The 13,889-nt window shown below is 38.4% G+C and overlaps 2 protein-coding genes across 2 annotated transcripts in view; both read right to left on the bottom strand.

Annotated features, from left to right (window-relative positions):
* Positions 1-165, bottom strand: part of LOC136365166 (DENN domain-containing protein 1B-like) — a 42,589-nt gene extending 42,424 nt beyond the window's left edge. The window contains exon 1 of the mRNA XM_066325518.1: positions 40-165. Within this exon, the coding sequence (XP_066181615.1) occupies positions 40-165 (126 nt within the window). The remainder of the gene's footprint in view (positions 1-39) is intronic.
* The window catches only part of DENND1B (DENN domain containing 1B), a 226,389-nt gene that overhangs the window by 92,769 nt on the left and 119,731 nt on the right, over positions 1-13,889 (bottom strand).

The following is a 13,889-nucleotide window of genomic DNA, read 5'->3' as shown; positions in this document are numbered from 1 at the left end:
AAACCCGAAGGTATTAGCTCAATATTTTGACTGAACAACCCGAAAATTAGGGGTGTGTTTTGCAGCGTGGTCCGGGCGAGCGGCAGGCCGGGGGTCCCCCAGCCAGACACGTGGGCACAACTTCTGCGGGGCAGCCTCCGCTCGCTTCCCAACTGGCAGGAGCATCCCTCGGGGGACAAGCCTTTAAACCTCCACGCTCTTTAAAATTCAACCAGCCAGCAGGTCTATAGACTGGTGTATAAACAGTATAGACACACACACACACACACAAAAAATCCTCTCTCAGCTTATGTCAGTGACAAAGCCGCTCAGCAGTTGACTGCTTCTCCCCTGACAGTGTAAGCTGGGTTTACACAGATCAATACATGGAAGTCCTACCTACCTTCCAGGGCTCCAGTTTTTTCCCTTAATTACAGGTGCTATTCAAATTTTTAAAATGGAAGAAAACAAGATGCCCCCAAGATGCTCCTAGATGAATTGCAAATGCAAATGATATTATATAGACAGTCACATTTGTGTACATATTTGTGCACAATTGCAGCAATCTCTATTGGATAAAACTGGTTCTCTCTCTCTCCTAATGTGTCATCATTCTCAAGGTTCCCTAACCAGCCAGGACTTCCTCCTGAGTCAACATACACACTCTCAGAAAAAGATTAACGTTATTTGTTGTCTTTTATATTCACTACTTGATAAAATTATGTATTTATTTCTGAAGGCAAAAGGCTGTACAGGTCTTCAGAAAGCAAATAGTTTGATTCACATGTCCCGTGATAATTTCCTCCTCTGGCTCTCACAGTATTAGTGCTTGCAGAAATGGTCTTGTGTCATAAACAAGGTGTAAACAGGGGCAACATGATAATGATGTAAAAGAAAAAAAAAAAAAACCCACACAAGTAAAGGATTATCTATTTGCTTTTAAACACTGGCTAAACATCTACAGGTGCATACAAAATTGTGTTTAATTGCTAAGTTAAAGCATAATTATCTCATTCTTCATGCAAACTCAAAGAGAAAGAAGAAAATAATAAAATTAATAACGTGAACTGTGACACGCTGCTTCCCTTGAAAAAAAAGCTTAAACAAAGACAGAAGTGGTATTTACAAAATTATTTCCCTTACACCTACAGCACAGCAGCAGAACCCTGCACTTTCACAAGCTCAGGATGCAATGGTTTATTAATTCTCTCTCATCAGTTGCACTGTCCAACTCCAGCCTGGCCTGCTCATGCTCACTGGCTCAACAATGGGAGGATATTACAGAAGCCTGAAAGGTAAGAATTATTTAGCATTCCTTGCTTGTTTTGGTACCCACTCAGCTAATTCTGTGCATCAGCGTTTTATAAAGCAATGTAAACAGTGGTAGAAAACGCTTCTGAATTCATACATGCCTTTGTGGCAAAAACAGGTCCTGGTAACTTTGTACTCTGGGAAGAAACATGGTCAGTAATTAACTTCTGGCAGTTTCGCTTTCAGATATTCCTGATTTTCCTCTAGGTCTAAAGAAAAATTACAAAGAATTCCCTGAAACTGCTTTACATAAAAATTCATAGCTAATAGCAATTACTAATTGGCTTGCTAGTCATATCCACGGGGCAGTCCCACAAAAGTCCTGCGCACATGGCACCATCTCATCTGCAGTGTGACACCACAGGATGGGTGTAACACAACCGTGTGACATGGGAGTCTCAGTGCCATGTGGGTGGCAAAACACAGAGCTCTGGATGTGCCCTCTAAGCTCCACCTGCTGCAACACTGCTATCCACAGAAGATAGAAAAGAAAGTTTGTGGAATCACAGCTCCCTAAAAATAGACCTGCTCTTTTCAGCTAACGATTTTCAGACTAACCTGCAGATATTGCTGCATTTTTTGACAGCTCTTTCTATCCCAATAGAGCTGCCACATAAAACTTCATACACCCCTGACAAACATGCAAAGAGGAAGGAGATTCTGGACCACGCAGCAGAAGTTGTCACTAATGCATTCAAGTAAGATTAAAATTCCACTAAACTGAGCTACATGTACATTCACAACCGCAGATTGTTTTTACCCACAGAACAAATTCCACTCCACTGCTGAGAACAATTTTTGATCCTCATTTAGTTGGCTAACATGTAAACCACAACTGGCAAGGCCCTACAGCCTAATGACTGACATTCAGAGGAATCAGGGTGCTCATAATGCTCAGGCACAGGTCCTCTTAGAATAATTGCTCTCTAAAAGGTGTTTGCATCTTTAAAAAGCTTATTCAGAGAAATATTCATTGTCAAAAATGAATGAGGAGCTGAATACCTGCAAAGGAAGATGAGATCACTTACAGAATTTCAGTTAGATTTAATTTCTCTTGTTCCTGTCTCCTCCACTTGGCCACCATTCAGTTACATGCCTCAGGAAGATTCCAGACAGGCAGCTGAAGATTTTTAATAGCTTAGTCTGGTGACTTGGTGCTTTATGCAGCAACAAGAGCACAGATTAGGGCACAGACAGATGAGGCAGCAGGACAGGAAGACTTTAGACAACAAGGTAATGCCATGAGCCTGAGATCTTAAGAGAAGCAAAATCACATCAAGTAACTCTCGCAGTGGTGGCCCTGAAGGTCAGCTGTACCTGTGACTGACCCTGGAGGTGACTGTTGCAGCACCACTTAGAACCAACAGCACGTTAAAAACACACAAAATGAAATGAAGAAAACCTTTAAGGACCAGAACAGTGAAGGATCAGGGTGTGGTGCACTCCAGCTGGAGATATGCTAGAGGATGCCCTTGCCCTGTAGAGCAGACTAGGGCTGGTGTCCCAGGCAGCACACTTTTTACTGCTTTCACAGCAGCTTTCAAAGGCACTTCACAAGAAGGAAAGCTAATCCTCCATGATTAGTGTGTCCTATAAAACTGAGGAGTAAGACTTTCTAAACAACCACAGAGCAAGTTTTTAAAATTCAGAGATTTTACTAAATGATAAATTTTCTAATTGCCTAATTGCTCCTGAATCTCATCATATAACCAGACAAAATAAAGCCTATTTCAGACAGTTGTGTCCAACACAGCATACAGGGAATCAATTAAACAACAAGCTCAGTTACAAATAGCAGAATAAAACCAACATGAGCATAGGTTAATTTTTTCTGCTTGAAGAAAAAAAACCCTTCAAATTTCCTGGAACTCATAATAAAACCATAAAATTTGACAATGCTCTTCTTCCCAAAGAAAGCTCCCCTTAGAATGAGTTTAGACTGAAATGTTACCATCCACCTCTATTACTGGCAAGGCAAACAAAAACAAGATAAATATTGCTTCATCACACATCTCCAGCATGCATGTAATTTTACTATTCCACACAGCAAAAAATAGTTCTCCCTCAGTTCCCTGACTCACGTCAGCGAGATCATCATTCCCTAGGCAATATCAGAGAGTTGAGAAAAACAGGAAATATGCCCTTCCATCTCCACTCTTGAGATTACTATGTGAGCAATATTTAACTTTTAAGATGGTAGAGTATTTACTACAGTTAAGAAAATAATTACTATTTGCAGCCAAAAAAAAAAACCAGGAAAAAAGGGGCACCAGTGTATGGCGCACAACTTTCTATCACCATGCAGTAGGGGAAAATGGCATTTTATTAGTAAATACTTTCCATGTCTCTAACACTATCTGGGAACTCAACAGAGAAGCTCTCTTAAAAAGAATTACAGGAGATATCATTTTCTAAATCACAATATGTAAGTCTCTGAAGGTCAGGTTAAAATCCCTAAGTCATCCTGTACAGCTAAGGGGGCAGCAATATTTGTTTCACTCAAGACCTCTTCAGGTCTACCTCTGCTTCCAACAGCAGTTAAGATGCAACTCTGGCAGCAGAGCTGAGAACCTCCTGCACATCCTCTTCAGATGCTGTTTCTTCAGTGGTGAAAAATAATTACTGTAAAATCACAATTTGAAAAACTAGTTCATAATAATTTGTTTTACCTGTTATTTTTTTTTCATTCCATCTTTGAAGATTCTGATAGTAAGGGACAGAACTGAGCCTATTTCCAATAAACACAACTCTACCTATTCAGAATATTGCTTTAAAGTGAAGATTGCAGAAATGTCTGCAAAACAGTACCAAAGAATACCATGAGCAGAGTGTAGTTGACACTCTGGTCAAAAGGCTCCTATTTGCAAGATTTCCTTCTCAACCACCAAGAACAGCTATTTATAAAAGGAAAATGAACTATAAAAGAACACTACAGATAATGAATATCTGCATTTACATGAAAATGAAATATGCTGAAAAATCATAACATTGCAAGCATGACAAACTACTCTGGCTGTGACTTGATACATTTAAAATTGATTTTAATTCCAAGCATATTTTGTTCCAAATATATTCCACGCATTTTTTTCCCTGCACTAAGTACTGTATTAGTTACTTAAGTCCAGAAACAGAAACTGTCTGTAAATAGTAGTAGGACATTCCTTGTCCACAAAGCTTTTAGGGAACAACTGGGCTGCCCAGTAAATACTCAGTGCTGGTGTACATAGAGAGATCAGCACCAGCTCTGCATACTGCTCCTGCTCAGGCCAGGCAGTGAAACTGCCCTGTAACAGCAGGTGACGCTCTTCCAGATCACAACTTCCCACTGGTTATTTCATAAAATGACTGCACAGCATTGGCCATGAAGAAATCCTGATTTCAGTGGCAATTCACAAACTCAGAAGCAGTCAGAAAATTGAGCATCACACAAATTAAGGAAAAACTTGAGTGCCACGCTGAGAGAAAGCATCTGTAGCAGCAAGTGATTTATGCAGATAAACAAGGTGAGGCAGTTGAAAAGCCAAACCCTGTCTGGGCTCATCCATGCCTGAACGTGTCCCGTGAGACAAAGCTGGCTCCCATGGCTGGGTCAGCAGCAGGGGAAGTCAGGGAACTACACCACCTAGTACAGGGTACTGAAACCGATGACATGGGGGCTGAGTTTCTTGGGCTACGAGAATCTACAGCCAAAAGAAAAGGAACTGAGAAAGGAAATCAGCTTCTAAGGAACCTGCTGGGATTATAATTCCGTCAATAAAATTATTTGTGATATTTTTATAAGGGAAACACTTATTTCTTATTTTTACACTCAGCAGAGGTTACATTCTAAGCTTCATCAGAACACAGTTTAGTAAGAATTGCTTGCAGTAACAGTTTTTCAGTACTAGATTGAGATATTATCAAGTGCGTTAAAAAACGGAAGGAAGATGAAACAACTCCAGATGAAAGACCAAAGAGGGAAAGGGAAGAAGCAAACAAGCATAAATTTAAAGTGTTAACTTGCCCCTAGCATTAACCAATGCAGAAAAATGATTATCCCAAAAAATAAAGTGCCATGGACATACAACTGGGTGTCTTTTTCCCAAGAAGACATGCAATGTACATTCACTTTACCTATGGCTGAGCCTGTCCAGACCTTCTGGCTCCCTGCTTAAAGCCTCTGGCAGCTCTATTGCCAGCAATTATTATGCAACAATTGCAGGTTGGTGTTGCTGCATGTGAGCATCAGTCAGCCACCCCACCACTCAGTCAGCTTAGCTTCGACCTCTGATACAGCACAAGCCAACTATGAACAGCTAAGACAAGAGGGAGGCAGTTTTCACCAGCAAGCCAGGCAGCACAAGCAGCTACAGCCAAGATCTTTCATCTCCTTCACTTTGATCAGAACAACAAAACTGCAAATGCTCAGGGAAGACACTCATAAATCTAAATCTAGCATTCACGACACTTACTGAAAAATTAGCAGAAATCCTGTTCCTACAGTAGGATTTCTCTATCAAATTACAGAAGTCTTCCCTCTTCCAAAATTTAGTTTAAAATTCAAGAATGGGTGCACTGACTGTTCACTGGCCCATTTTTTCTCTAATCATAGAGAAATAAATTTTCTCTAATCATTGTCATTAGTGCCCCATGAAGGATAAAGGGCAGACATAAGTGTGCACTGTACCTTGAGAGAGAGATGATTTCTCGTATGTGGATCTTTCATTTCCACGTGTACATTTATTAATGACTGCACACAGAGACAGGCACACAAAAGCCAGAAATTCAACACCTCTGCTTAGAGGAGAAGCAAGCAGAGTCTACCAGCCAGGTAGTTCAAAATGCCTTGAAAACTTTTACAGAAGTAATGAGCACCAGAAATAGTTATATTCTGATGGATTAACAGATTTCCCTTCCTGATCACGTGCCTGGAACTTCACCTTCTCTTATTCCTGGTCCAAGATGCCAAACCAAGTAGCCTGGATCCCTCCAGCTGCAGCCCACTAATCACCCTTGCATTGTTCTTGCTGCTCCTGTTCCTGATTTTAGTCCCATCAAGTCTAGTTCTTTGCCTGGTCCCTTGATTCATCACATGTGGATTATGCACTTTGATCCCAAACCATTTCCTAGCACAGGCAAGATGTAAAAGAGTATTTATTTAACAAAATATCAGCAAATTACTTGAAGTGACCCTTCAAATACCTGTAGCAGTAACAGTACCTCAAATGCTCTCCCAGTTCTGCAGAAAACTATCATAAAGAAAGGCAGAAGAGCCAAGAACCAAACACGGGGTTCAGGAATATTACATCCAGTACTTCATATGGAAAGGATAGGATATTCCCAGAAGTGCAGCAGAATAATCCTGAGACACAAAAACAATGCTGAAAGTAAAACGGAGGCAACAAACTGAAGGCTGAAATGGAAGGAGAATATTAAGGAAGCAGATGAGAAAGTATAAGGTATCCCAGAAAAATGAATCAGGGGACAATTGTCATTAGGGAATACGCTGAGGGCAGCTGAGGTCAATCAACAACGACATCACACATGACAATTTGGCAGTCTTTCTGGAAGGTGTTCCAAATGATTGTCATCACTACTTCAGCCATCAGCTGATTTTTTTCTTCTTTGGTTTGGCACATCACTGCAGGCTGGAATCTGATTTGGCTTTGAAATAAGTCAAATCAGTAACAGTTATTTTCAAAAGGCTGATACAGAATATCTGAAGGACAGTCAAATATTAATTCTGTATTATTTGAGCAAACAGAGAAAGAACTACTTCTACAAAATGTAGTTCCCCAATATCACAGCTGTATGATTTTAAAAAAATGGCTAACATATGCAGACAGTCTATTAAAATGCACATAATTTATCTGACTCAAAATGAAAACATATCTAACAAGTAATTCCATTCATCTGGCCCTTTGTCACCCAGCCTTAAGATATACAAATGTGTGCCTTTTCACCAGAACACAGCAGCTGGGAATGAAAGAAAAGCATTCAAATGATCATTTTCACATCATATTCCATCGTCTTTTCACCAGCTTCTCCCCAGTCTTTCTTTGAGTCCCATTCTGTTACAAGAGAGCTGCTTTTTAGATCAATTCATATTTCCATAATCCACACTGCTGGTCCCCTCTCTCCTCCCCAGGGTGGACTAACCCCTGCATCCAGAACTATGGCTTACAACTGTCATTAAGACCTGTAACAGTAACAAGATAACAAAAGAGCTGGTAGAGATGAGGTTAGCCAGTACCATATGCTGATCAAGTTCAAAAAATTTAACTTAAAAGCTCTATAAAACAAAACTCCCACAATTCTAAGAACAAGCATACTTCATGTTGCCTGCCACCTGTCCTCAAAATTTCAAGGAAATACCAAGTGTTCGGTGTTGGCCTTTTATAATTTTAAAAATGAAAAAAAATTTAAAGTCTCAAAGATTTATTCTGTCTCTTTTGGGATGAATTAAAAGAAAAGGTTAAGAAAGCATCTTGGAATATTCACATCTTGAATGATGTAAGGGTCTCAGTGATTCTGGGTGTTCCCAGCACATCTACATGGGCCGTTGTTCCACAGAATATTTATCAGGACTGAACAGATCTTTTCTGTTCACACAGTGCAGTTATCAACTATAAATACACCTCTGAATGTTTTCCTGCTGATCATCCATCAGCTGGGATTTGCATAGACAAAAAGCATTGCTTCCTTACACACAGAGTATTTTTCAATAAAAACAGTATGCCTTCCAAACACAAAGTGTCAGAAAATCGCTTCATCTCAACCAGATAAAGTTCCCTTGCAATGTACTAAATTGCCACGCTGCCATCATCTCAGCAGGGCTAATTGCTTTCCACAAAGATTCAAGTTCCAAATATCTCTTAACTAAATATACTGTGCAACATTCAAAACACTACTGAAAATTAGTAATCTCATTACATTGCTTCCTCCTTTCTCATACCAATGCACCCAATATAATCTACTCATTAATACACAAACAACAAAATCCTCAACCCCTTTTTAAGATTTCCTGATAAAAAAGAATCCCACAAAGCAAGCACCTATCTAGTTAGCATAAACATTTGAAACATGCATTTAATGCCTCATCAGAATACAAGAACAAAGCCATCTCATGCAGAAAGCTGGTGAGATGCATCCCCTAACAGCCTTGAAGGGAGTGTAAACAGCCTCATCCCTCCTGGGTTCCTGCTGCTCTCTTAAGAGAGCACAGAGAAACACAAAATCTCACTGCTGGCTTCCACACATTAGTTTGACCCAGAGAACAGATTTTAGCTTGCTTCTTGAGACTATTAAAAAAAAACAAACCAACCAACCCCAACTTGTGCTATTATTGAAATCTTTAAAAAAAGAATATAATCTTTTTCAGGGTGACCTCATTTATGTATTTGCTGCCTCGATGCATGCAATTAAATATTTCATCCTGAAGGAAACTGAGCCTTTTGTCTCCAATCAGATGATCGTTTAAGCCAGGCTTAACTTTCAGTAGCTAAAATATACACTGAAAGTCAAGTGTGATTGGTGCTTTGCTGTGGGAGGACCAACACATTCTGAGGATTTATCCTTTAAACAACTGCATATGCACCTATATATCTTCATATATACAAACGTTTTCACACGAACCAGGTAGATTTACATGTATAGCATCAGGCTTTAGTTTGGGTCACTATAGGATACAAAGGTCACAATTCAGTGGTGACTTCTGCATAATGCTATACAGTAAAACCAAACCCAGATGTTATGTAAATATGAGATAGTAACATAAAGAGCGCTGCCCTAACTTCAGAGGAAAACAACAGAGATTGCTCACACGGGATGCCATATCCCTTACTCATTACTCATCTGCAGGGGTTGGGAAAAGCATGACATGGGAAAGCAGATTTAGACTGCTTGTCTTAGAAAGCAAGAGGAGACAGGATGAAATCTGCAACACAGGCAACGGTCTAAGGCAGAGCCTGAATTCCTTCTTAACCCACATCTTCAGTTAATAACCCCTTGTCATATTTATTACTGAAATGGCTTCTGGTAAGACCATCTCCTGATATTAGCTATTTGTGTCATCTTCCTGGTGAGATGTTTTTCACCAGCAGAGAAGTTGCAGGCTGAAGCTAGAAAGTATTATGTGATTAGACAGGCAGAGAATGAGAACTATTCAATGGACACCACATAGTACAGGTAGAAATCACTTTGGGTCAATAGGCCAGCAGATTTAAAAGCTACTGAATTCTTACACAGCTAAAAATAATACCAAACATACCTGTAATTACTAAATCAATAAGAAATGCTGGACCTCACATGCCTCAAAGGTTATGATAACAGGGAGAGCAGCACTGCCTCTTGCACAGGCACTACCTGCTGCTGTCGGCACTGTGCTCTCCTCCTTCCTTGTGCTAACACCACTCCTATCAGGAATGTTTCAACCCAGTGAAGTTGGTGGGAGTGGTCAGTGTTTTTATTTGCTGAACAGAGCCATAGTGGAGAACATCTGGACACACGTGACATCAATAGGCTTTGCTACTGACTGCACTGCCACAAGGAGACAGGCCAGCAGATCGCATTTCTCCTGTGGAAATCTGTATTTTCTGTCTTCAACAGATATCAATACTTCAGTTTGGAAGCCAAGGCATCGTTTTCATTTGGGTTGCTTTTCCTAAAGCCCTTAAAAAATACTTTACTCTAAAAAACAAGTGGAATTTATTTTCCAGATATCATAGCATTCATATTTTTTCTACAGACTTCCATTTAAAAAATTGGCTTACAAGGCTGAAATTAAACTCTAGTTAATCAGTCTCAACAAACAAAACAGCAATTTCAGGATTAAAAACATACGTATTTTTATCATGAGATTTTTTGTATGAAGGGGATAGTTGAACATACTACAAGAACAGTGCCTCTAAGATGTCCATTCAAAATACACTTTAAACAAAAACAAAAAAAAAAAAATAGCCCATTAAATGGCTACAGCTCATTCTTCATCCAAATTTGAGCATGTGAGGATAATCACAGAAGGCTTATATCAGAAATCTTCACTTTTTTTTCTACACTGCTGAGATTATTCACAACTTTTTCAACATTGTCAAAACCCATTTTTATAGCACTAATGCCAGTACAACAGAAACTTGTAACTCTATGATGTCTCAAACAGATTAGCTCTTCTAGCCTCTTGAGGCACTTCCTAATAAATACTTTCTTTGAAATGCTAGTGTGGCTCTTTGTATTTGAATTCTAACCAGCATGAGCTCATTTTTCATTGATTGTTTTGAGAGTTACTAAAAGCAGAATTACTCCCACCTCAAAATATAAAATAAAATGGGAAAAAAAAAAAAAAAAAAAAAAAAAAAACCCAAACCAAAAACAACAAACGCTTTCTGAAACACTCCTGGCAAACAGAAGTATTTTTCATTTCCTGCCTTGAAGCATTACTTTTCCTCCTTCCCCATTCTATGTTGTTCTCTTTTCCTTCTTATTCTGGCATCTGAGGAATTACCAGAGAGAAAAGAAGTGGTTTCCCTTCAGTCTTGCTAGATAAGGAACCAACAATGAACTTGCAGATTCTTTTGTGTACCAAAACCGTACCTTAATATTTCCTCTACTTGACAGTCTGTGAGTGATTATGATAAATCCCTGCTCTTGTATTCCTCCTGATCAACTGTAGTTTCTACATCCCATCCACAACAGATGGGATGCCTTGCAAAACATGAATTTGGAAAGTCAATATTTAAGAAAAAAAGTACACACCAAAAGAATGTTGACCAGCATCAAAGAAAATGGCAGGGCAGAAGAAAAACAGAAGGATTAGAGATGAGTAAAGCACTGGGAAGTTCAGAGACACTTGGAGGACAAATGCGAGAAAGAGGAGGAAAATGTCAGAATGCCTTAGACAAGTTTTCTTTGCATTATTGAAAGCAACAAAAAGGTGACATGATAAACTGTAGAAAACTTCAGGAAGAGAGGAAAATATTTTGCCCACTGTTATCACATCACTGTGCAAACAGACAGCCCTGCAATTTTAGGAAAGATGATTCTTTGGGATACATCCAAAAACTAACTCACGCACGTTTTACATTTAAAATAGAAATGACTGAAAAACAGGACAGAAAATATTCTTCTATTTTTCCTTTTTTTTTTTTTTTTTTTTTTTTGTTTTTTTTTTTTTTTTTTTTTTAACATTCTCCCCACAAACCTTCATGGAAATTAGCTAGCCTCCTGATAGTTTTAGTGGATTTTTGGTTTTGAAGAAATTAAATCTGGTGGATACTCCGGTCTCCAAACCTAGCCAGTTCAATGCACACACACATGTGCAGAGAAGGCTTCTGCTGATTTCACGTCATGACTTGGCTTAGAGGTTTGCTGTATATTCTGTTTAATCCCAGTAGTTCCAATAGGAAAATTTCCTCTTGCAAGGATAAGGATTAAATATCCAGTTTTCCAGAACACAAGAAAGTTCACCTGAAACACCAGATTCCCTACACAGCTGAGCCACAGTGTGCAGGCACAGGTTTTTCAGAGCCCAAAGGCAGAGTGCTGGCCTGATGCTCTGGTGTTTATAGATTAGGTATATGCACTTTTGTATGATTCCCCTCCAGTCTTCCGTGGGCTTCATCTTCTAATCATTTTTCTACCACCAGCTGTTCTTTGAATAACCTTCGACTTGCTGAATAAGCTCCCATTTTTATTCATACATAATTTCTATCTCTCTCTCTTTTTTTTTTTTTTTTTTTTTTTTTTTTTTTTAAGGACCAAGTCTTGGGGAAAAAGAACAAACAAACTAGAAAAAAAGAATTTAAATGACAATGGAGATGATCATTCTGCAGCCAGGATAATTATCAAAACTTGCTGAATGCCTGGCTGAGACATAAACAGCACACTTTGCTCATTTGTCACTGTTTTACAGGCTGCACATTCTGACTGATGCTATTCCCCAACCAGACATCCTACTTTGTGTTTGTCTATTTATTCCTTTCATCATGAATCACCTTATAGGCTGTCTTTACAGAATCTGTATTATTGATTTTTTTAAAAAATCAACAATTTATCAACATCGACTGTACAACAACACTTCCAGATCATCCACTGTGGTGATATACCAATGAAGAATATGTCTGCCTCAATACTACTATATAACAAGAGGCAAAGAAGCCATTGAAACAGAGATATTTATTCTATTTAGTTGCTTTATGTATTTTGTTTTATGAAAATAAAATATTTCCATCCAAGAAACTCCTGTAGCAGTTGCTGAAATAATAAAATTTAGTAATTTCATTAAATTTTAATAATTATAACTTTCATAAAATAGTCATGGGGCAAAAAAAACCAATACACTAATTAACAGCTTGCTGTCACTGCAAACAGTGAAATAATCCATCAGTCCTGTATGTATAAACTTTCCTTTGAGGATTAATTACAGATAGAATATAGGATTTCACGCTTTCAGAATCAGTAACTTTAGATCAGTCTCTTATAAGGGTCTGAGAATTTTTTTTACCCCAAGCAAATAACTAGGGTATCTCTAAAATACCCTAGTTCAACATTTTTGTTCTGGTGGTTTTCTTTATAAAATCAATGTTTGGCAAAGTTTTATTGATAATGTTTTTCCACATTTTCAATCCTAAAACAGATAAAACCTCAACATATCTATCTGATAAACATATCTGATAAATGCTCCATATCAAAAATAAGGTGATACAGAGAATTAGCAGGACATTCCGTGCTCTACAACTGCTATTGCATATTCCTGTCACAGACGGCAATCTAATCACCAAGCCACCAGTGGGTGAAGACTTCCACCCTGCTATCATTAGCATCTGCCTCTCCACACGCTGAATAGAAGAGCTTTTTATTATTATTCTAACATTAAAAAAAAAGTTCAATCTCATGTTCCAACCTGGTCTCCAAGTCCTCCGGGAACTTCCACAGTACCACTGGATCTGTAAATAATTGACAGAACAGCATTAATCAGAGGCAAAGGAACAGAGTATTACAGTCAGAGTACATTAATATTAAAGAGAGGGTCAGCTTAGCGTCAAGATTTGAGGCAAGTGCAAAAACGTATCTAAAAACTAAGGAAGATACTGGATTATTAAAAAGACTCATTTCAGATTTATGAAATGGTATGTTTATTGTTTTACATATGGCAGCAGGTTATAATGTACCAAACTCTTTTCATATTCAATTCTTTATTCCTGGAATACCCTCATTCTTAGGCACGTTTAATTTTCACTTTTTATTCAATTAAGAGATAAAGAGTAGAAAAACTATTTTCATCCTAGGGAAAAAGAACAGAAAATTATAAGTAGGAAAAAAAGGCCTTTATAAAAGTACAGAAAAACATCCTTTGTGCTTTAAGGATAATCCCAACGTAACCAGCATCCTCAAGGAAGAGTTGGAAGAGCTAGCATGTTCCAGTATTTTCTGCTCAGAGCCATTTAAAGCCAGCATTTCAATAATACCTCAAAGTTTTTCATTAACTTCAAGTAAACTGCTAATTATAAAAATAACCACTATTATTAATTAGGCTGCGTATTAGTCTCCACTTAATACGTTTTGAAAGCCTCTATCACAACAATGGGAACCCAAAACCTTTCAACCAAACCCACAAATTATGATCT

Source organism: Sylvia atricapilla, chromosome 9, assembly GCF_009819655.1.
Source record: "Sylvia atricapilla isolate bSylAtr1 chromosome 9, bSylAtr1.pri, whole genome shotgun sequence".
Classification (NCBI taxonomy): Eukaryota; Metazoa; Chordata; class Aves; order Passeriformes; family Sylviidae; genus Sylvia; species Sylvia atricapilla.
This window is presented reverse-complemented; position numbering and strand designations above follow the sequence as displayed.